Source organism: the organism of the source record quoted next, unplaced genomic scaffold, assembly GCF_019419815.1.
Source record: "Pyrus x bretschneideri cultivar Hongxiangsu unplaced genomic scaffold, Pyrus_bretschneideri_v1 Contig2, whole genome shotgun sequence".
Classification (NCBI taxonomy): Eukaryota; Viridiplantae; Streptophyta; class Magnoliopsida; order Rosales; family Rosaceae; genus Pyrus; species Pyrus x bretschneideri.
Genome location: NW_025999501.1, coordinates 12494754 through 12517634, shown reverse-complemented (window position 1 = coordinate 12517634; position 22881 = coordinate 12494754). Strand labels below are relative to the sequence as shown.

At 38.0% G+C, this 22881-nt stretch overlaps 4 protein-coding genes and 1 pseudogene across 4 annotated transcripts; 1 reads left to right on the top strand and 4 right to left on the bottom strand.

Annotated features, from left to right (window-relative positions):
- Window positions 1-3906: 3906 nt before the first annotated feature.
- On the bottom strand, window positions 3907-5545 carry LOC103949441 (reticulon-like protein B12). The gene is made up of 4 exons (XM_009360554.3): window positions 5366-5545; window positions 4860-5040; window positions 4405-4616; window positions 3907-4301 (listed from the first exon to the last, which is right to left on the bottom strand). The coding sequence occupies exons 1-4, from the start codon at window positions 5430-5432 to the stop codon at window positions 4132-4134; spliced, it is 630 nt and encodes a 209-aa protein (XP_009358829.1). The 5' UTR covers window positions 5433-5545; the 3' UTR covers window positions 3907-4131.
- Window positions 5546-6219: 674 nt separating this feature from the next.
- Window positions 6220-9765, bottom strand: LOC103949440 (ataxin-3 homolog). Its single transcript, XM_009360553.3, has 2 exons — window positions 9357-9765; window positions 6220-7330 (listed from the first exon to the last, which is right to left on the bottom strand). Exons 1-2 carry the CDS (start codon window positions 9600-9602, stop codon window positions 6434-6436), a joined length of 1143 nt encoding a protein of 380 aa, XP_009358828.2. The 5' UTR covers window positions 9603-9765; the 3' UTR covers window positions 6220-6433.
- Window positions 9766-10839: 1074 nt separating this feature from the next.
- On the bottom strand, window positions 10840-13326 carry LOC103949439 (OVARIAN TUMOR DOMAIN-containing deubiquitinating enzyme 3-like). Its single transcript, XM_009360552.3, has 7 exons — window positions 13096-13326; window positions 12910-12997; window positions 12707-12770; window positions 12346-12451; window positions 12167-12221; window positions 11732-11785; window positions 10840-11431 (listed from the first exon to the last, which is right to left on the bottom strand). Exons 1-7 carry the CDS (start codon window positions 13254-13256, stop codon window positions 11288-11290), a joined length of 672 nt encoding a protein of 223 aa, XP_009358827.2. The 5' UTR covers window positions 13257-13326; the 3' UTR covers window positions 10840-11287.
- Window positions 13327-15038: 1712 nt separating this feature from the next.
- LOC103949447 (acetyl-coenzyme A carboxylase carboxyl transferase subunit alpha, chloroplastic) lies at window positions 15039-20835 on the top strand. Its single transcript, XM_009360561.3, has 12 exons — window positions 15039-15300; window positions 15662-16079; window positions 16172-16246; window positions 16369-16476; window positions 16631-16791; window positions 16907-17021; window positions 17111-17265; window positions 17626-17677; window positions 17762-17830; window positions 18319-18396; window positions 18470-19607; window positions 20367-20835. Exons 2-11 carry the CDS (start codon window positions 15753-15755, stop codon window positions 19604-19606), a joined length of 2277 nt encoding a protein of 758 aa, XP_009358836.1. The 5' UTR covers window positions 15039-15300; window positions 15662-15752; the 3' UTR covers window position 19607; window positions 20367-20835.
- Window positions 20836-20973: 138 nt separating this feature from the next.
- Window positions 20974-22756, bottom strand: LOC103949483 (annotated as a pseudogene).
- Window positions 22757-22881: the final 125 nt, after the last annotated feature.

The following is a 22881-nucleotide window of genomic DNA, read 5'->3' as shown; positions in this document are numbered from 1 at the left end:
AAAGGGAAAAGACGAAAATATCATTTTGAATGGGAAAAAAAAGGACAAAATGTTTGGATTGGAAATGGAATATAAATGCTGATAACAACTGGTTTGACACGAACACGACAACAGATATAAATATTAACATTGTTACATGCAACTATGCAAGAGTGGAGTTATTATTATGAGAGTTTTAACGAAAAAGTCTATAATACTGTTCACTTTAACGAAAAATCACATTTTTACACTAAAAAGTCAATTATATACTATTCACTTTACCTTTTATTTTGTCCTTATCATTAAAACTCGAAGTTTTTAAGCCTTTTACATTAATTTTCCTTATTATATATAGGGAAATTACTAAAATGATCATTTGGCAACTCTCAGTTGCTGATATTATTAGTTTTTATTTGTCATCGATGTTCGATCAACGTCATTGATTTTTCATTTTGATCATTTTAGCCAATCTTGCTCACGAAACCAAAAATTTATTAATAATAATAATAAAAATGCTATGTACCTAAGAATGTGTTAAAGAAAATTAAAAATTCAACTCAAAAACTTAAAATGAATCTAGGAGGGTCTGTTTGAGAATGTCTAGCGAGACATTTAGTCAAGGCAAGTTCTTACTAATCTTATTAAATCTAGTCTCTGTGGGTAACAAACACGAGACTACATTAACTCTTAATTCAGGCAAATTTAGTGAAGGCTAATGATGGCAAAACATACACATCCTAAAACTTTGCACGAAGTGGTATTTTGGGAAACAACAAAATATTGATGGTATTTTTGTATGACAACATGAGGGGAAAGTAAAAGGAATTCGATAAACCCTCTTGCATTAATCAAATTCTTGAATTTGTGGTTTGCGATTTCAAATTTAAGGGTATTTCATTACGGATTTTTATTCTTTACTAGTAAAAAAATGTGGAAGAAAAGACTTACTTACCTTTCTTTTTATTTATATAACTCATAAATATTGTCCTCAAATTTTGGAAAATTTTGAAAAATAACCATAATTTAGACAGCCACCATTTCAAGTTTATAATAATTATAACAAAAAATTGATATGCAAATGCTAATATACCCTGAAAATATGGTTTCCAGAAGATCCAAAAAGACACAGGTGCTTCAAATTCAAAACCAAGTTCATATTAGTCTCCCAAGTTCCAGCCTCATCAAACCCAACAAAAACCCATAACAATTAAAAATTTAAAAAGTACTAGAAAAAAATCCGCAAATGATGATTTCCATCGTGGATCGTACGGTCCAACCATTGCAAAAAAACGCAGCAATCCATGGCAGCCGTGGAGCAAATCATGGCACGAATGGGTCTTCGGAAGGATCATAACCCAACTACCATTTCAATCCCAAAACACCATTAATTAAACAAAATGCAGTCAGATTTTGGGAAAAATTCAAGAGAGAGGGTACCTACCATTTCAATCCCAGATCACAAACAAATGCTTATAGGGTTAATTACGTCTTTTCGATAATCGGATGCAGTGCTTGCGCATTAGCTGGAGATTCTGCACAACCGATACTTATTGTGATCAATTTTGTGATGATCAATTTCGAGTAGTCATGTGGATTCAGAATGCAGTGAGGTGTAATGTTGAAGAGCTTGATCTTCATTTTGAGAACATTGTGCCTCCGTAGCCATCTTGCATCTTTCGTGCTCAATCTTTGTCATCTTGCAGCAAATGCATTAAGGAGTTACATCTTAGTCATCTTGCAGCAAATGCATTAAGGAGTTACATCTTAGTTTTATAGAAGGTATACAAAGTATCACCATTGAAAGTACGTCTGTGGAATCCTTTTCTGTTTCCGTTATTTGTCAACTCCGCCATCTTAATATTTCTGGTGAGAAACTTGAAAATTTAGATATAGAATGGATTTATTCTACATCAACATGGAGCAAATCCTTGAACATTTTTGCTCCAAGTCTTAAAAATTTGAAATGGAAAGGCACATTGACGTATATCCAAAATCTGGGAAATTTCAAGAGTTTGGAAAGAGTTCAGATGTTTATTTTCGATCCTCGGAACAATAAGTTTGACAAGGTATTTGGGATTCTCAGCAGTATATGCTCGGCAAAAGTTCTTACTATTAATAAGAACACCATCGAGGTATAGTCGGTTAGAATTTGTTTATTAAGCAATTTGCTAATGTAATTTAGAAGCATTTTAGGTTCTGGTACGTCCACTTTCTAAGAATTTTTCTTGAATAACTTACAGGCTCTGTCCAAGGAAGGTTCCGTGCCAGCACCGATATTTGATAATATGCGTAACTTGAGCATACATTGTGAAAACTTGAAAATTTAGATATAGAATGGATTTATTCTACATCAACATGGAGCAAATCCTTGAACATTTTTGCTCCAAGCCTTAAAAATTTGAAATGGAAAGGCACATTGACGTATATCCAAAATCTGGGAAATTTCAAGAGTTTGGAGAGAGTTCAGATGTTTATTTTCGATCCTCGGAACAATAAGTTTGACAAGGTATTTGGGATTCTTAGCAGTATATGCTCGGCAAAAGTTCTTACTATAAATAAGAACACCATTGAGGTATAGTCGGCTAGAATTTGTTTATTAAGCAATTTGCTAATGTAATTTAGAAGCATTTTAGGTTCTGGTACGTCCACTTTCTAAGAATTTTTCTTGAATAACTTACAGGCTCTGTCCAAGGAAGGTTCCGTGCCAGCACCGATATTTGATAATATACGTAACTTGAGCATACATTGTGAAAACTTGAATGATGACCTAGTTCCTGGAGTGGTCTCTCTTCTTCGGGGAATGCCTAATCTGAATATTTTGTACGTAAAGACTTCCCCCTAGACCGTTCCTGTTCACTCCCAAAACACAGTAAGTTCGAGTCCGTACGTGTTGCCTATTGATTTTCGTTTCAGGCGCACGACGCACATATTTTCCTTGTGGTAATTTCTGTAGTCATTTGGTTACTTATCGCCAGCAGATAAGTTTTGCAAGTTATACTTTTGGTAGTTTTAAATTAATTCGCTTTACGCTTGTTGCCTCTTGTATATTTTCAGTCAACTGGCCTTGGTTTGGACTATACTGGAAAATGCAAAACCTTGCTTTCATAGATCAGCTTAAGGAGGTAACCATAGAGCATTCCCATGGGTCAAATGAAATCGAGTTTGCAAGGTATATCCTCGAGCATGCTCAAAATTTGAAGAAAATGGTCATTGCTCTTTATAATGAAGATGCGTAATCACAAGTTGTTGCAGAAATGGTGAGTAGAAGATTTCCACTGCCATAGTTTGCACCAGTGTTCTAAAAGTTCCCGTTTAGCGCCGCCTACGCGCTAGGTACCTGGCCACCTTCACAATTAATCAATAGGAGTTTAAAAGATAAGAAAAATGCCTAGACCTGCATAGGCACCCGCCTAGGTCGCGACTTTAACTTAGACAAAAAATTGATAATTTTATTTTTTCAATAAATTGTAGGAGACTTGGATACGTAGATGAACACTCATTATATCCTTGTTCCCCATGCTTTCAAAATATTCTAGTACCTTATAATTCATGTTATTCTATTTTACAATTTATGTAACCTAATACAATTATGTATTTTATTTAAGTATAAGTAGACATTTATTTATATGTTATCTAACAAATTTAACTAAAACTAAAACAAATGCCTAGGTCCCGCCTAGACGCCTAGTCGCTAGACCTCTGCCTCCCAGCCGACTAGCACCTTTTAGAACCTTGGTTTGCACTGTGGCATCCGGACTGACTCTTACACAACCTCAGATTCCGATTCGAAGGCCTAATATTGGAGCAGACAAAGGGTTTTCTCGCATCTAAAAGGAAGTCTTTGAAATTTTGAGAGAAATTTATGTATGCCCTTGATAATTTTTACCAGTCGAAATGAAACTCAGAAAATATGTAAGACTCAACTTCTGGTATAAACTCAGCATTAGATTACAAAAACTCATGGCACTTTGACAGGACATTTCTGCAATATCTCTCAAACACCACCTCCTTGCAACTTCACTCAAACCTACATTGTCTTGCAAGGAACAAAATAAAAAAAGATTCAACCACACTCAGACGCCTCGCCTTAGCACTCTCGTGACCTTAACCCGAAAGGAAATTCAAAAAAGGTATTAAATGAGAGAAGACAAATCAACTTAGCTTCTTCTTCTCCAAATCCTCGTGTTGAAATCTGTTTACATACTCATAATCTAGTTTAACGTACAACTGCAGCAATTTCCGGTACCCCATCATGACATATTTGTCCACGTAATCTTCACACCTCTCGTAGAGCGCTGGAACTGTTAGAACGATCGCAAGACCTGCCATACAAGGGAAACAAAAACATAAATCAACTGAATAAGTTTACAACATGTGAATCTGGTGATGTCTTCGATCCAAATGGAAATGAAACTTTAAACTTACTGGTGTAGCTCAAAGTAAGAAAATCAGTCAAGCCACCAACAAGGTAAATCACCAAGAGGGATGCAGCTACTTTGAAGAACGACCTTGAGTCCTTTCCCAGAGAAATATATTGGAAAGCTGAGAGCAAAGCGTTTACATGAATGCGGATGAAAGAGGCCATTTCGTTTACCATTTCTTCTGATAAATGCAATTTAGGCAGGGGAGGAGCTGGTCTGTTCACAAAGTAGAGAGTGGCAAGATTGTAGCACATTTTGTAAGTTGACACATATATGCTATTTATTCCAAAATTTAAGAAAGTGTTCGGATAACATCAGCAAAACATGAAACATCTCAAGAAAAAAAAAAAAAAGCTACATACCAGGATGTTATGTGTTTTTCTTGTAACGAAATAATCAACTGATTTAACCACATAATTGTTACAATTCAGGAAAAGAAGCAACAGTTTGTTCATTTACCGGTTAAGAATGGCAGCGGATTTAGCCCAGAGAAAGAGAGTGGTCATGAGGAGGAGGAGAACACTTGAGCCAAGTGACAGCAGAGTGTAACCAGACTTCTCAAACACCACCCAAACAGATAAAGTTACTAGCAGTATCCCCAAAGTCACATTTTTCTGCCTCCACAGAATCACATCTGCAACTGTAAAAACCACAAAAATCACATCTCAACCAGATCAAGAATTTGTTAGGAATTATAGATCAAATGTAAATAATCCCGCATTGGAAGGATGATAGTCATCTCCCTAAACTTCACCGAGACTTTTTGTGATAAACCCCACACACCTGAATGAACAATGCATCCTTACTGGAACGGTATAACGCCATTAATCAAAGTGAAATTCAACTTACATTCATAAAGTTTATACTTAACTTTGAGAACTCCAAGATACTGGATTACAATTTTAATTACTACTTTAATCACAGTTTTAATCAAAATAGTGGTATGACGAACAAATCTGACTTACCAAGACCTCCTCCAAGGATCTCATGAAGTGTTCTTTTCCTGTTGAACAACCTTTCAGATGAAGTCATTTCCAAAATTTAAAGCCTGGAATTCCAGTTCAGATCCAAGACTCAAATAAAGATGTTGGCTTTGAGTTTTCAGAGGATCCTTAGTAAAAGAGGAGTAATGGGTTCCACGTATGTTGTTTATGTTTATATATATGTTATGTATGTGTATATACGGATGAATGTTAAAAGGTGCGAGTGGTGGTGGTCAGACAGTCATAGCTTCCAGCTGAAAAGCGTCTTCTCATGGCTTTTTCGAGTCCGGATCTGCTGTTCCCGAATCCCCTCTGATCACCCTCTGCTCGCTCTCTGCTGTTGACAAGTGTCCTATGGCATCACATCAAGTTAACAACGTTAACGTTTGTATCTATCTACTCGATGTTGATCGGCGGTGGGTGGATAGGTGAGGTGAGATTTTGGTGGGAACGATTTTGAACAGACGAGAGGCGATGAGGAGCAGATGGGGTTTCTCAAGTTTTTCTTTTATTTTTTTGTTATACAATTGTTATAATATCGGTTGTTTTTTTCAAAAAAAAAAAAAAGTTGATGGCCTGTCCTTAATTCGTGCATACAACCAACGATATATTCTCCTCTTCGTATATCTCTAGTCACGAGCAGTGACGATATACATTCCCCTCTTCCTAGGTCTCTAGTCACCTGAAGAGCGGTGTAGAGAGGAATGTATCGCTCGTGAACAGCCAAGAATCTCCCCTTCAAAAACTACCCCCAACAGATGAAGCAAGAAACTAGACCTTTGAGAAAATGTAACAGAAACTAAATCCTAATGTCTTGAGCCTATAAGAAGCATTTATAAAATGAAAGAAATGTAATCCATTGGAAAAAACTGGGAGGTTATTTTTTCAAGTTTATACAAATTGAGTTGACGAAAGTATAACAGAGTTGTATATGCGGCAAAGTGCGATGACTTTGCGCCAAGGATTGTAAGTTAACTGTGTAACCTGACATAGATCAATGATCCTCAACCGGTAAACAAAAAATCTAAGAAGACGTATACTTTTCTTTTCTCAATCAATTTTCTCTTGGCTGCCTGAACTTTCATTCTGAGGGTTGCCAGTACTGATCTGAGGGTTGCCACTAATGTTCTGAGGGTTTCCGATGCTGTTCTGAGGATTGTCAGTGCTGTCTTGAAGGTCGGTGTTGTTCTGAGGGTTGTCGTTGCTGTCCTGAGGGTTTCCAATGCTGTTCTGAGGATTATCAGTGATGTCTTGAAGGTTTCTGGTGTTGTTCTGAGGGTTGTCGATGCTGTCCTGAGGGTTTCCAACGCTGTTCTGAGGATTGTCAGTGATGTCTTGAAGGTTTCTGGTGTTGTTCTGAGGGTTGTCGATGCTGTCCTGAGGGTTTCTGCTGCTGATCTGTGGGTTTCTGGCTTGAGCACGGGCAATGGATGGAGTAGAATCCAAAAGACTGGCAGCTATAGCAGCTTTCAAGTCCTCATCTTCCATTTCTGAAAGCAAATCTGCTTCCTCATTTGATAGAACTTGTGCCGAAGATTGTGGATTCAAATCTGTTCCCTGAGGTTCAGCATTTGTGGAGTTGCAGGATTTAGATATCCTCTCAGCATCTTCAGGTGAAAGCCACTGCCCGTAACCATTAGAAGCTTCAGAGGATGAGATGGGACACTCTTTTGGGAAGTTTCCTCTCACCAGGAAAATGCTCCAACCGGAGCCTTTTAGTGTGTCCAGATAGGCTGAAAGGTAAAACTTTGAGAGGTGCAATGGTGCCGCATAAAGACTGTCGAAATTATACCACTCTCCACTCACTTTCCGGATACAAAACCAATGGTCCTGCAAATGACAGATAAATGCATTTTCAAGCTCAGGATCAATCTGGGCGGGCTCAGCAACCGGAGAATCAAGGGGGATGACCTGCAGATCCCAAACCTCTAAAGCCTTTTGTAGAACCTGCAAATGAAAACTTCAATGGTTTGCAAGTTATGGAAATGCTACAATCTCTTGTGGAGCAAAAGTCATGGTCGAAAATAATGAAACTGCAATCTGATGTTACATCAAAGCTTAAAAAGTGAATTAATTAAAAAAGAACCAACTAGATGCTTGTTTATAACCACTAACTGATTTATTCGGCAGCAAAACAAGATTAGGAAATTCAGTACAAAGCTAAATTACCAATATATCAACTCAATATATCAACTCACTCTGGAATCACACCCAGCAAAGTAAAATGCTACAGAACTAAAAATATTTCCAAATTTGGTAATTACAATTTTGCAAATGAGAAAATCCGAAGGAAAATCTAGTTCGACGTAATAATATATAAAACAGTACAGATAAAAGAACCTAATTTAATAGCTCATTTTGCATTTCCATGGTCATAACATCCACAAGATTTATCGTCAATTAGGGTAACGACAATCTGCTCAGGCTGGAGGAAGTTGTACTCTCCATGGGTGTATCAAAACTTGTTAACTAATCATGAAGTCTAAAGCATCACTTACTAGCTTGCATTGATGAAATAAATTAACATGAAAACAAAAAGATACCCCTGGGGGAAGCCCATTTTCCACCAGAGATTTGTGACTGGAAGACACGGTAAAGGTAGACACGGTAAAGACCATGGCAAAGCAAAGTGTAGGTAGTATTGGTACTCTTAAATTCTTCGTGCAAAGTGAAATAATAAATCTGAAAAGCAAAGAATAATGAATAATTCAGTTTGACTCACCAAAGCATCGTAATGACATCACCTTCACCATTCATAGACAACTGTGCTCGCAAATTCTTCTATCGCTCATTTAAAACATCCCATATGTATACATATGCATTTTATACACACACACGCGCACACAAACACACGCATACATAGGGGAATAATCAAGTGTGAATCCCTTCATCCAAGTTAGTCTTACTAAAATACTGGTCTGGCGTATTAGCATAAGAGAAATGCTAAGGGGACACTCTCAAAAGTGGGACTTTCTCAAAAGTGGGACTCTCCATGGACTCTTTGCCACCTCATGTTTTTGGCACAATGTTTTATAATGTTGGCCTGGGAATGACGTTAAACTGTGAGGTGGCAGAGAATCCACTTTTGAGAGAGTCCCCTTAGCATTTCTCTTAGCATAATACAGAGTCATCATTGCCTCTCAAACATAGACAGTTAATACCACGAAAAATGACAAATTTAGATATTCTAATCCACCAAACATGTGGCCACACACACATGAAAGCAAACAACTAATCATACTAATCAATGATTGGGTCCTTTGGTACACATGACCGCAAGCACACACATGGAAGCCAATAACTAATCAGAGTAATCAATGATCAAGTCCCGTGGTACTGCCACTCAGCTGTTACTATCATCTCCAGTGAGAAACTAACACATGACAAGCTTTGCTTGATCAACGATTGATCAAGGCATACATCCCACGGAAAGCCATGCCAAGACCAACCTCAACTAAAAATGGTGCCAGTTAACATGAAATTCGAGAATTTCTTGCACTCAAACAACAACAACAACAAAGCCTTTTCCCACTAAGTGGGGTCGGCTAAGAATAAAATTACCACACCACTCCTCTTATAATTATCTAAAGGTTCAAGAAGCACCTAATCAATCTCAAGACAAGAAAACCCAAATGGAAAGCATCATTTTCTGCAAACAACGAGTCCCATTCGTGAGCTATTAACAAACAGAGAATTATATAACAAAAGACTTCTTCTTTTTTTTCCTCCAACTAGCTCAAATGTTAAATTCCAAAACGCAATAACCAAATGCAATAAGGATTCATATATCACTGAATCAGGACGATAAAATCACAGACTAACTCTGTAAAAAGGGTTCCTAATTGTACACATTTAAGTTATAGTGAAAAATGAAGAATGAAAACAATGTCGATACTTCCAAACAGAAAAATCGAAACTTTGCTTAAATAAGGGAGAAAGAATAGAAATTTGGGGATTGGAATTGGGACCCGACCTGAATACTGAAATCGCCGTCCAAGGAGACGTTATGTGACTCCTCGGAGAGGAAATCACCGGCGTGGGAGCCGCCCTCGACGAGCATCATCTGCCGCTCCTTCCGATCGAGATCGGAGGCGAGCGCCGCCAAATCAAATTCAGAGAAGAACGGACCCTGCAGCACCGTGTTCACGCAATGCACCGCGCAGAGCTTCGACTCTTGTACCTCGTGGTACAACATCCCTCCGTTGCTCGCCCCTTCCATCTCAGAAAAAAAAAAAAAAAAAAAAAAATCCCCAAATTACAAAAGAAAAAAAAAAGGAAATGAAAACCCTAGATTCTTAGAATCTTTGCCTCTGAGACGAATTGAGGAGAAATTGGATGTGAATATTTGAGGGAGAAAGCTATAAAAGCAATGAAGAGCAACAGGAAAGATTCCAGTTTTGCATTTTCAGCTGTGACGAGAGCGTTTTGGTGAGGGACCACGTGCTTGACACGTGTAAAGACGCGCGAAGACAAGGTTCGTTTCGCTCTGCTTTTTCATTTATTTATTTATTTTCTTACTCAAAGTGGGAAGCAATACCTATCCAATCCAGTTCAACGTTAGAAGAGCGCCCAAGTACGTCAATCTTCACATGTTCCTGTCTACTTTTGATTTAGTTAAAAATCGTATTAGAGACTAAGCCCACTTTTTCTTTTTTTAATATAAATAACATCGTTGGTTAAAAAAAAAAAAGTCAAATAATGTTATTCACGCATATATTTTAATTACTTATGCATCTTTGTTAATTTTTGGTCATTGACTTCTTTAATTCATTTTATTCGACGTCCGAAAATTAAAATTGATGTTTGAAAAATAAAAATTGGTGTGTGGATAGTATTACTGTAAAAGTAAACTACCAACACTTTATGAATCAACATTTATTTATAGAAGTAATTTCCGCACCCCTTTTTTAACCTTTTTATTTTTGAAAAAGCACTTGTCTCACTTAAATTTCATGATTTTTTTGGCTAATTATATTTTACATCCTATAGGTTTGAAGTGATTTTTGAAATAGACATCTCTAATTTGAGTGTGTAATCCCCAAGGTTTTGAAAATTGTATCCATTTACACTTTTGTCTTTCTGAAATTTGAATGTCTAATCTTGCATTAAATTGATGAGTTTTTTTGTCAATTTGGTACAAACACGTTAGCCTATATAAGGATCTCAAGATCACCACGTCATCAATTCAATGAATTATCATACAATCAATACATTGAAGGTACAAACTTAAAAAAAAAAATAATAAAAATAAAAAAATTATCGAGTAAAAAGTCAATCATTCTTTCAATAGATGGTTGGGATGAAGTATTATTGACCCAACTAAAACAAACCTACCTCACTTGAATATCAATAATGCTTAAACATACATTAGATACACACACACATACATATAATTTAGTAGTTATTAAATGCACTGTACTTCATTTTAATAAATGAAATTCAAAAATTAACTAACATGCAGTGAGGGTACAATACCCAATTCATATAATTTAAAGAACATGAATTTTGGATTATATGACAGTCATACAAAAATTAGGAATAAGAAAGAAAGCAACTTATACCACCCCATGAAACCACACAGCCTAAAAATGGTGTGGGGGGTTGGTTTACCCATTTCCTTGGGCAACAATGTGTTTCAACAATTCCAACCTAATGCCAACCCGAATTTATTGGGTTAACAACAAGTTGTAATCCAACTCGACCAACCCACCCGATACCCACCCTACTATCTAGATAACATTGTGTATTGGCAGCCATTCTACAACAATAACAAAACCCTATTCCACTAAGTAGAGTCTGTATGATTGTATCAAAGAAAGAAAAACAAAGGCTAATAAAACAAAAAAAAATACTATCATTCTATTCAGCTCTCTCTCTCTCTCTCTCTCTCTCTCTCTCTCTCTCTCATACAAGCAGATCATAATGGTTCCTGCCACTGTAGAGGAGCCTAACAACCTTTCTGGGCTTTTTGTTTCTAGAACCTTTTGTAAACTCGCTTCCATATTCTGCAATCGGAATGAAACCAGAACCCAGTCCACCATTTGTATGCTGCAAGTTATTTGAACCAACAGATCACAACTAAAACACTAAGTAAATCTCACTATAAATCCGATTACTTGATGAGAAAACGCGCTGCTAAAATATATATATATAAAGCACACACTAAGAAAATGTGCATTGCTAACGATCTCCACCCTTATACTAAATGAAGATGCTCCGTGCACAAATAGTTAGACCAGTCGATGATTTGGAGCTTTTCATATGTCAGTTTTGAGTTATCTCCGAAGCTAAAATAGATAAGTTGGTTGGCATCAATAAAGATAATACATTCTTAATGGAAAAATATACCTCATGCTCTGGTATGTAAACAGTGATTGGCTGCCCACACAACTTTGACAGCACCTGCAGTATTGAGGAGGGTGATCGGTCACACAAAACACGCAGAGATAGAGAGAGAGAGAGAGAGAGAGAATTCAACACTCACCTAAACTACTGCAAGAAACGAATTACAGCAACAAATATGAGAAGTCATATTTTTTTTCTAACCTACTCGACAAGAAATAGCATTTGGTTTAAAACATCAACTCCCACCATACGGATAATCTCCTACCGGGGACCAATAGCCATTAGTTGAAGCCTAAATTACAGTAATTAGTTAACTTAGGATACCACCTAAACAAAACTTGATTGATAATATCTACAGCTGACAATCCAGTGATACTATTTATAATACATACAGTGACAAAGTGTTAGAAATAAAAGAGTCTGATCAAGAAAACTGACCAGCAGCTCAGACTCTCCTCCCCAGAAATCCGGTCTATTGATGCGCTGGCAGTAACTGCAGAAAGACATTTTCAAATATAGGAGATTAATTTCCATTATAACGACATGCTAAAGCACCTGCCAGAACAACAAAACCTGATACAACTTTTGTAATCACGAGGAGAAAGATAGAGGTCTACCGTTTTAAGGACTCATCGACAGTGATTGCCACCAAAGCAGGTTCATACTTAGGGCGCTCTTCCTCATCTTCGCATATAACCTCTTTCACAGCCATTCGTAGTTCGTCTATGGATTCACAGTAAGTTACTCAGTCATGCTCAATTGCCACCAAAAATCGTAAGAAAAATCTCCAAGCCAAAACTTAGTGCAACCTAAGAGACCAGTCCTAAACATTGTCCTTGCAACCATTTTATAGAGCATTTCGATATCATAAATTCAACAAAATTTGACAATTGCTTTCATGATGTCCATCAAATAAGTTCTAAATTCTTGAAATCCACATTGAAATTGAGAACTTTTACGTAGAAAATCAGCATATACCTGCATCATCTTTCTCTTGCCTTGGGCTAAGAGGAACCCCTTTATTCAAAGCCATTCCTTTCACCTGAATAAATTTTAAAACTTTGAGAGAGAGAGAGAGAGAGAGCTCAAAATTTTAGTTTTAGCAGACGCGGTTATGCCAGTTGGTCAGCAAATTTACTTTTACTGGTTGTAAGTCTGAAATGTAAAAAATCTCAAAATACCAGAGCACGAAACAGACAGCGCCCGTCGCCGGTAACTTTCTGAACCGAAAAGCGTTCAACTTTCTTCATCGCCGACGATCCTCTGCCTCTGTAAAAGCAAAAAGTACGAATTAGGGGCTTAATCCTTATGAAATTAAACGAAAATTATAAAACGGTGAAATGTTGAAAAATAGAGCGGGAAATTACAGTGGCGGTCCGATTCTAGCGAAGAACCGTTGGCTGTGGTCCCCGAACGCCGCCGTTTGGTGCGACGGAGAATTGGAAGTTGAAATTGAAAGCACGGGGGAGGAGGCGAGCTCGAACCGAGCAGTTCCATTCCTCAACTGCTCGAGAACTGACTCCGCCATGGAAAAAGCTGCTCGGGGAGACGACCGTGGATAGAATCAGAATGTGAAGGCTGAGACCGGATAAAACAAATGCGTGGGGTTTGAAACGGCGTCGTTAGATGGGGAGACTTGGCCGTTCGTTCGGTAGTTTGGGCCTAGGCTTTTGAATTTTTCTATGCGCGGGTAGCCCAGTCCCGCCTATAAGCAGACTGGGCCTAGGCTTTTAAATCGTTTTCTCCTTTATCCGAATTCAAATCTTCTGTACTCATTTTATGTGTGGTCTTTGTTATTGATTGGCATGTATTAGGTTTATAAAAACAGAGTGAAGGAGGATTTAAAACGTGTTAATCAATGATAGATACTAGGAAAACCACACACAAAATGAGTGCAAAAAACTTTATATCTTATTCTCCTCCTCATATTTTTCTCCAATTATTACTGGTATCTACGTACACATCGTTGTTCATCTAATTATGCACTTTTATTTTAAGATCACCTTTTCAAAAATACTTTGTTCTAGTAAGATTTGCGCTTGAAAACCAGTTGAAAACCTCAAAGCTTTGACAATTGTAATTTGCAATTTTGTTCAATTTCATGTACGTTGTTAATGTTGAGAGCAAAAAATGGACTTTGTATATGTTTATAAATAATTCGGCTACTTTTCGTATTGTCAATTGGTTTTATAGTGAAATTTCAACTTTTTTCATGGTACCAGGGCAAGTTATCCCATGTATGAAGCTCAATGATCATACGTGCTTCATGTCACCCAATTGTGTTATTCACATGTTAGGTTTAAAATTTCGACACACGTAAAAAGACATGTAAGAGTATTAATCTTAGATCTAGAAAGTAATTAAATACTCTTCATATTGTCAATTAATTTTGTTATAAAAGCTCAATTTTTTAGAGTTAAATTAAAATGGCCCCGATGGCATGGCACCGTCTACCAACCAACAACCTAATAACCTAACAATGATAAGAATTAAGAGGGAGTTTCCAATATTTTCCACTCACGTCCCTCCATTTCGGCATTGCCTACTAATTTGGATTTTGGAGGGCCGGCACTATCTGCTCCATCTTCTTGTCTTTGTTTCATGAAATTTTACACTGTTTGGGGTCGTTTTAAGAATGTTCGCATGGGAAGCACTTCTGCGTTGATTCATTACCTAACACTGCATTGCCCATTATTTACAAAAAGAGAAATGGCCTCTCTCAAAACGAAATTTTTGTTACCTCGTACTTTTGATATATTATTTTATGATATTGTCATGAAAATTAATGTTAATTTATAAGGTATCAGAAATTTCATGAAGAGTCTCATTTATATGCACAATAGATTCATTTATGTACCCATTGTACCGTCTATTAATAATTCTCGAATGAAGCGGTTTAATTAATTTAATAAAAGATATTAGGAGTGTACCCCTATGAGATTGAACATTGAGGGCATCGAGCCCAAGTCACGTGAGCGCAAGAGCCAGAAACACACACGTGCCTGGACGAAGAACCAAAGGGTCCATATCACTCCTCTCCCTCCCCTCAACAGAGGCACATTCTCTGCCATTCTATTTTTCGTGTCTTCCTATTTGTACAATCACGTTTAAAACTTATCAATGTTTTATATTGCTATTCTTTTTTATTTTATTATCTTTATAAAAAATAATATAAAATATTAACATGACTTAACTGTAATCATAGGCGCGAAGGGGAAGGTCGAAGAATCTGCTCCCCCTCAACGGCCAAACCCAAAAATGCTGGCTATTTATTTATAATTTTCCTAACTCGTTCGAACCAGGCCCCTCCCTTTCCCCTCGCCCACCGAGTCAACTCACTTCCAACTCGGAAGTCATAAGAAGTATCGCCCACCTCACGCACACTCGGCTCTTAAGAAAACCCCAACAAAACTGCGTCGCTCTCCTTGGCGATCTCCACGAAGCGCCATTTCTCTCTCCTCTACCACTCTACTCCCTCGCATTGCCGATAATAACACTCATTCATCTCTCTCCGCCCCCATTATCTTTCAGATCCTCCTCTCTCCGCGCCATCTCCAATCCGCTACTTTCCGGTAAAGTTCAAATTTTCCCGAGAAAATTTCAGCTCTCCTTTCATTTCTCACTAAGCTCTAGAAAGAGAACACTGCAATTAGGTTTTTTGTTTCGTGCGTGTTGAATATTTGGTTCGGTTTTTTTGTTTTCGATTATTTTTTTCTGCTTGATTGCTAAAAAATGGAGGAAAGATTGTGATTTGGGGGAGAAAGTTTGTATCTTGCTGTTAAAATCGTGGAAAATCAGCTCAATTAGTTCGATTTTTAAGTTTTTGAGTTTAATTATTTGGATTTTTGTTTTGGCGGGGGGTTGGGAGCTGCTAATTAGAAGCTAGCTACTATAGAAATTGCTTTGATAATCTGATTGGTAATTTTTGTTTAGATTCACAATTTCGGAGCTGGATTTGGGAATCTGTGATCTGATTGGCGAGATTAGTGTGTAATTTGGAGGAATTAGCCTTCGGGTCCGGAGAATGGCTTCGATATCTCATTCTCCACTGGCGTTCGCCGGAACAAGCACCGCTTCGGATCTTTTCCGGAGCTCGAGTAATGGTGTTAGCGGTGTTCCGTTGAGAGCCCTAGGGAAGGTAAGGTTGGGCATGAGGAGGAACCTTGTGGTGGCCGCCAAGCTCAGGAAGGTTAAGAAGCATGAGTACCCCTGGCCCGAGGATCCGGATCCCAATGTCAAAGGTGGAGTGCTCACTCATCTCTCTCACTTCAAACCATTGAAGGAGAAGCCCAAGCCGGTTACTTTGCCATTCGAAAAGCCGCTTGTTGATATCGAAAAGAAGATCATTGATGTAAGCCTTCTTGCTGGTTTAAGTTTATTTTTTTGTTTGGGAATTTGTCATGCTTTGGAAGTGTTTTTTACCGAGACATTTATTGATCACAGGTGCGGAAGATGGCAAACGAAACTGGGCTGGACTTCAGTGATCAAATTATTTCTTTGGAGAATAAATACAACCAGGTTTGATGAATAAATGCATGGCTCTTGTTCAGTTAGAGAATTAGTAGCTAATGTACAGATTTCGGTTCTCGTTCAGTTTCTGGTTCTCAAGTTTTCTCTGGACTTATATCTTTTGGTTTCAGGCTTTAAAGGATTTATATACGAATCTGACTCCTATACAACGTGTGAATATTGCACGACATCCTAACAGGCCAACTTTCCTTGACCATGTGTTTAGCATTACTGATAAGGTCTGATACTGACTTCTTTACATACTTACGGAGTTTGTGCGTATTGTCTATTTGATCCTTTATTTCCTTTTTGGAGAAAGGGAGTCAATTAGTGGGTTTATTGGTGGTGGAAATAATTGCACACTAAATGGTTTCTTTAGTTTAATATGTACAGTTTGTGGAGCTTCATGGAGACCGAGCAGGGTACGATGATCCTGCTATTGTCACTGGTATAGGAACTATAGATGGTAGAAGGTATATGTTCATGGGTCACCAGAAAGGTAGAAATACGAAGGAGAACATTATGCGTAACTTTGGGATGCCTACTCCTCACGGGTACTCTAAGTGATAGATACTTGTGCATTTAATAAGATACAAGATATAAGATTAGCTTTCATGTCCAACTTAATATTACTTGAAAAAAAATAACATTGGAACACTATCCATGCAGTTACCGGAAAGCTATGCGCATGATGTATTATGCAGATCACCATGGTTTCCCAATTATTACTTTCATCGATACCCCGGGAGCATATGCAGACCTTAAATCTGAGGAACTGGGCCAAGTATGTTGTAGCTGTAACTTAAATTTCACATGGTTCTTATTTAGATTTTGTATTGGGTCACCTAATTTGTTTGTGTTACAAACATTCAGGGTGAAGCCATAGCTCACAACTTGCGGACTATGTTTGGTCTGAAAGTTCCTATTGTCTCTATTGTCATTGGAGAAGGTGGCTCTGGTGGTGCCCTTGCCATTGGTTGTGCTAATAAATTGTTAATGCTTGAAAATGCAGTCTTCTATGTTGCCAGGTAATTTGGATTTGGCTTTGTCTTGTTCAATATCTTAGAGAAGTTGTTCAAATGGAAATGTGCTCGTCTTTTCTTCATTGTTTGAGCGACGAGATGATTCTCATGTGGTGGTGTGCTAGTATATTTACTTTGTAAGATATATCTCTAAAGGGGTCACTTCCCTGGAAGGAGGCTGAGACTGTAGGTCTGCCATATATCCAGATTAATTCCGTTCTTTTCTGGTCATTAGTTCAGAATATTGAGTTCTATATATGAGTAGATCAGTGATTACTTTCAGGCTTGTTTTCCTTTTTCTGTTCAGTTAAGCATAAAACTAATTTATTGTTTTCTTCGGGTTTTCTCCTTTCTTCTTGTTTTTAGTCCAGAAGCATGTGCAGCAATCTTGTGGAAGAGTTCTAAAGCTTCTCCAAAGGTCTATGCGACATTTACTATTGTCTTAGTCTTTATTTGATTAGTTGATCATAGACTATTAAAACTTCATTTGTATTTTCTGCAGGCTGCTGAGAAGTTGAAAATTACTGCAACTGAGTTGTGCAAGCTGCAAATTGCAGATGGCATCATCCCTGTATGTTTTGCAATCCTACCATTTTAGCTTTCTATATGCGTCTTTGTTTTTAGAATGCGGATATGTCGAAGAAATAATGTAGCTTGATGACATTGTTGTTTCAAATATTTCTGTGGTGCACCTTGGGTTGTGCTTGATAATATTCCTTGGTTCCTTTATCAAACATGTCCTTGTCATTGGAATCATTGATACATTAGAAATGGTCATTCCCAGCTATGGTTTTTTTTTTTCTTGATAATCTTTGACTTTGTTCGATTTTGCCAATCTGGCATAAACTTTCTATTTTCTTGCCTTTAACAGGAATGCCATACAGATTCTTTTGCTCAAATTCGCTGTTTTTTCCTTTGTTTCATTATCCAAGCTCACCCTGTCTCATGGGAAACTTTGACATTCCAAGAAAGAACATTCCCTAAATGCACATTATCTTTTTGTTAGTGTTCAGTGTTGCTAATGTGGCAGCTAAGATTCAATTTTATCCCCTTTAACAGGAGCCGCTTGGTGGTGCACATGCGGATCCTGCATGGACCTCTCAACAGATAAAAAATGCAATTAACAAAGAAATGGATGTAAGTGACTTCTCTTCTACAAAAACTAAATTTAAGCTATCATATCCTAACTTATGTCTTTGGTTTTGTTCAGGAGCTCCATAAGTTGGACACAGAAGCATTATTAAAGCATCGCATGATGAAGTTCCGGAAAATTGGTGGGTTCCAAGAAGGAATTCCTATAGATCCAAAGAAGAAAAAGAACATGAAACCAAAAGAAGTGCCTATCCATGTGAAGACCCCGGTTGTGGATTTGGAGGGTGAGGTTGAAAAGGTAAAACAGCAAATTTTGAAAGCCAAGGAATCTTCTAATGAGCCTTCATTGGTGCCACTGACTGAGACGATAGAAAAACTGAGAAAGGAGGTGGATACTGAATTTTCTGAGGCAGTTAAAGCCTTGGGCTTGAAAGAGAGGTTTGCGACATTGCGAGAAGAATTTGCAAAAGTAAATGCACAGAACCAACTCCTGCATCCAGCTCTAAAAGCAAAGCTTGATAAGCTTAGGGAGGAATTCAACAAAGGGCTGCTCACAGCTCCTAATTATGAAGACCTAAAATATAAACTCGACATGTTGAAGGAATTATCTAAAGCATATGATCTTGCAGAGAGCAACAAGAAGGCTGCAAAACTGAAGCAGGAAGTTAACCAGAAATTCAGCGAGATCATGGATCGGAAAGATGTTAAGGAGAAGGTTGTGGCACTTAGGGTTGAGGTTGAAAACTCTGGGGTGTCTAAATTTGATGATTTGGGTGACAGCCTGAAGGAGAAAATCGTGGAATTGAAGAAAGATTTGGAATTTGAATTTATTGATGTCCTCAAGTCATTGGGTTTGGATGTTGAATTAAAAGCAAAAGAGCCAGTTGAGCAGACTTTGCCCTCAGAAATTAAGAACAAGATCGAAGATCTGAATGGAGAAATTAATGAGAGGATTGAAAGTGTAATCAATTCGACAGACCTAAAGGACAAGATTGAGCTACTGAAGTTGGAGATAGCAAAGGCAGGGACGACACCCAATTCAGCAGCCAAAAATAGAATTGTGGCATTGGAGCAACAAATCAAACAGAGCTTAGCAGCAGCTGTGGAATCTTCAAATTTAAAAGAGAAGCATGAGAAGTTGAAGGCTGAGATTTCCCAAACCGTTGGATCGAATGGAAGTCTGAAGAAGGATGATGAAGATCCTTACTCCTTTGATGCATCTACAGCAGTGGGTGCAAATCGCACCTTCGGTTAATGTGAGTTCATCTATTCCCTGTTTCTTTAATGAGAGTGATGCACTACATTTTCCTTGTTGCTTATCATTTGATATGTTTCCTCTTTGAATGATGAAATTAACAATTTTTTAACGGTATCAAGCATAATCAAAACTGAGTGGATCATATTTTCAGTTGTAATCAATGTATTAAAAGCGTGAGGAATGGGTGAGGCGTCCGAGGCATAGCCCAGCCTAGGTGTGAGGCGAAGCCTCACGGGACCTAAATTTTTTAATATATACACTGAATGTACACATATATTACATTAAAAAAAAAAAAAAGATTATTAATCAATAATCACCCCGAGCACACACATATATACACATATATTATATTATATTATATATATATATAATAGAGGATGAAAAGCAAAATGAGCACACATATAATAGTGCATGCAGACAGCACACACATCCATTATATAAAAAAATAAAAATCAGAAAAAAAAAGGCAGAGAGATGATAGTGCAAGGAAGATGAATGAGGCAATTAAAACCCTACCCAAAATTTGGGTTTGGGAGTTGAAAAAAAAAAATCCCCTGAGGCGTGCCTAGGCGGCTCCGGCGTCGCCTTCGGCCCACTCCCTCAAAACAGAGGCGGCAACCCTCAAGCCCAGCCTCACAGGGAGCCTAGGCGCGCCCTAAGGCGAGCCTTTTAAAACATTGGTTGTAATTCTACATGTTCTTCATTGGGGAGTCTGCCTTTTCAATTTACACTCATTAGCTTACGCTTTTTTCTGCAGTACTTGTCTTTTAGTCGGATTGTTTGCTGATATGTAGCCCGGAAAGGAATTTGTTCGAAACAGATGGAAGTGCCAAAAGTGGACAAATAGGGTAACCTTGAGCTGTTCTTACTGCCTTTTAGCATCTGTTGACACCTTGCAATAGCGTACAAGTTTTGCATCTTCGAGGAACAAGGAGACACATCTTAACTCCATAGTTTTCTGAGAGAACTTTTTAAATATATATCAGGTTTCTATAATTTATTTGGTTTTCCCTTCTTTTTCTCAATTGAGTGCATTTCTGTTTCTATAAATAGATTCCGAATAATTTCAGTTTCTCTTTTTATAGATTCGGATCGCTGTGTATAGATTGTGTGGGGGAGGCTAATAAATTGTTTTCAATACTTCTCTTTCCTTAACCCCTACTGTTTTTATGATTAAGACAATATGCATGAGTTGCAGTGCTGAATAAATCTTATGCTGTTCAAGATTTTCCTGAATTGAACTTTTCTACTCTTTGTTCTTCGGAACAAGAATTTCGCTCGGGTCAATATAGTGACAGCACAAGGGGATCACGGTCACCATCCATATTGGCTGCAGCGAAATTCTTGTTCCGAAGCATATGTAGGCTGCTATCTGATTGTAGCGCATTGTTGTTCACACCTCATGGATTTTAATACGCCGCTAATCATTTGTTTGTGCGAAGTCCGCATTTTAAACACATGGCTTAAACAGTTCATTTTTTTCCAATCTTCATCCAATATCATCCTCATGAAAACTCGTTGAAAGTAGAAATCTTTCTGTGATTTTATCGTCGATGTGAATATTTTGTTATTATCAAGAGTATGTCCATCCCTTTTCAATTGGAGTTCAACTTTTGTATGGATGATCTTTCTATGATGATCCATCAAATGATGAGTTCTGAATCTTCTAATCATGAGAAATAGTAGAAAGTGAGCATGAACAAGTTGTTAACGTCGTATTAACTTTACCAACTTAACGTAGTCGATACAAGAATGAGATGGGCTTTGCTACCCTTGGGATAATCCTCCCCAAACTTCTCCAAATACCATTCATGATTCGTACGTGCTCTAGGCACCAAGTTGGCGGTAAAGAAAAGAATTCAAATCCTCGTCAGATTCTTTTTGTAAGATATCAGAAATCCATGAATCATATCTGTTAATCGTATATTGTGTCGTCAGAAATTATTTTAAATATTTTTATTTTAAATTAAATCTAACAAAAACTGATCGATGTACGATAAATGAACAATCTTCGAGATCCTTACCAAAAGAATCCGGAAACGACTTAAAGAAAAAACCCTAGCCCTTCCCATGATCACGTCATCACTGCCCATCCTACCCACTCCATGTCTCCCCATAGTAGTTTCAGCTCACCATCTCAAACCAACCCCCTTTTGGCACTTTATACCTCCACCCTCTTTTTTAAACCCCACAAGGACCCTATCAGAATAAATATTTACACCCATGCCATAACCAAAAATCGCCAACCCAAGCACAAACCGCCACCAAAACCACCCGTCGGATTCATAATCTTTGTACTGAGGAACCCACCTGGCCTGAAGATACGCATTCAACATATTGAACCCAAATGCCATCGCCGCCACGCTCACCGGAAAACCGCCGGCGGAGGATTTGGAACTGGCGGTGTTGCGGTGGAGGAGGAGCGAGAAGATTTTGGTGCGGTGGAAATAGTGGAAGAGAAAGGGGTCATGAGCAAAAGGGCTTTTGGGTTGGACGAGTGGCGGCCGGAGGGGAAGAGGAGGAGTGTGAACCAGAGAGTTGGGCTTTCCATGACCATGAGGAACCAGGCGAGGGGAGGAGACATGGTGGGGCTTGCCGTAGGGGGCTTGGAGGAACCGGAGGGAGATGGAAGGTTGGGGGAGCAATGAGGTAGAGAGCGAGGAGGCAGTTGTGGAAGAAGGTCTGATCTGATAATGCCATGTGAGAAATGGGTGATGATCGGAGTTTGCAGTGAAGTGGGGAACGGATAAAAGCTAGATGGGATTGGATTAAGATCGGATTTGTTCGCTAATTTTGAGGTAATTTTGTCGAGCAATTGGCCCGCACTTTGTGATTGTCAAATAATGATGATTTGATTCTGGGAAGTACATCAGCTGATTTGGTGGGTCTTTTGGAAGGGATTGTTAGGCAGGTGTGCATTCAAATGTAGAGAAAATTTTCATTATGATTGGAATACGAATGGTACATTACGTATTTTTATATAAGATATGAGTATTTTTATATAACTGGTAGGAAATTTTACTTTTTAAGTTATTAATTTTTTAACATATATATTTCACCATTTGCATAATGACATGTGATGTACCATTCCGTGTTCCGATTACACTGAAAAATCTCTTCCAAATGTGGTCCCAAACCCAACGCGGGTGGTAACTGGAGGGTTGTTTTTTCTCACAACCTTCAAGTGATGCCTTATTTATTATCATTGTATTCGTTTAAATTTTCAAAATTTATGTCTATTCATTATATATATCTCGAAATTTAAACTTATT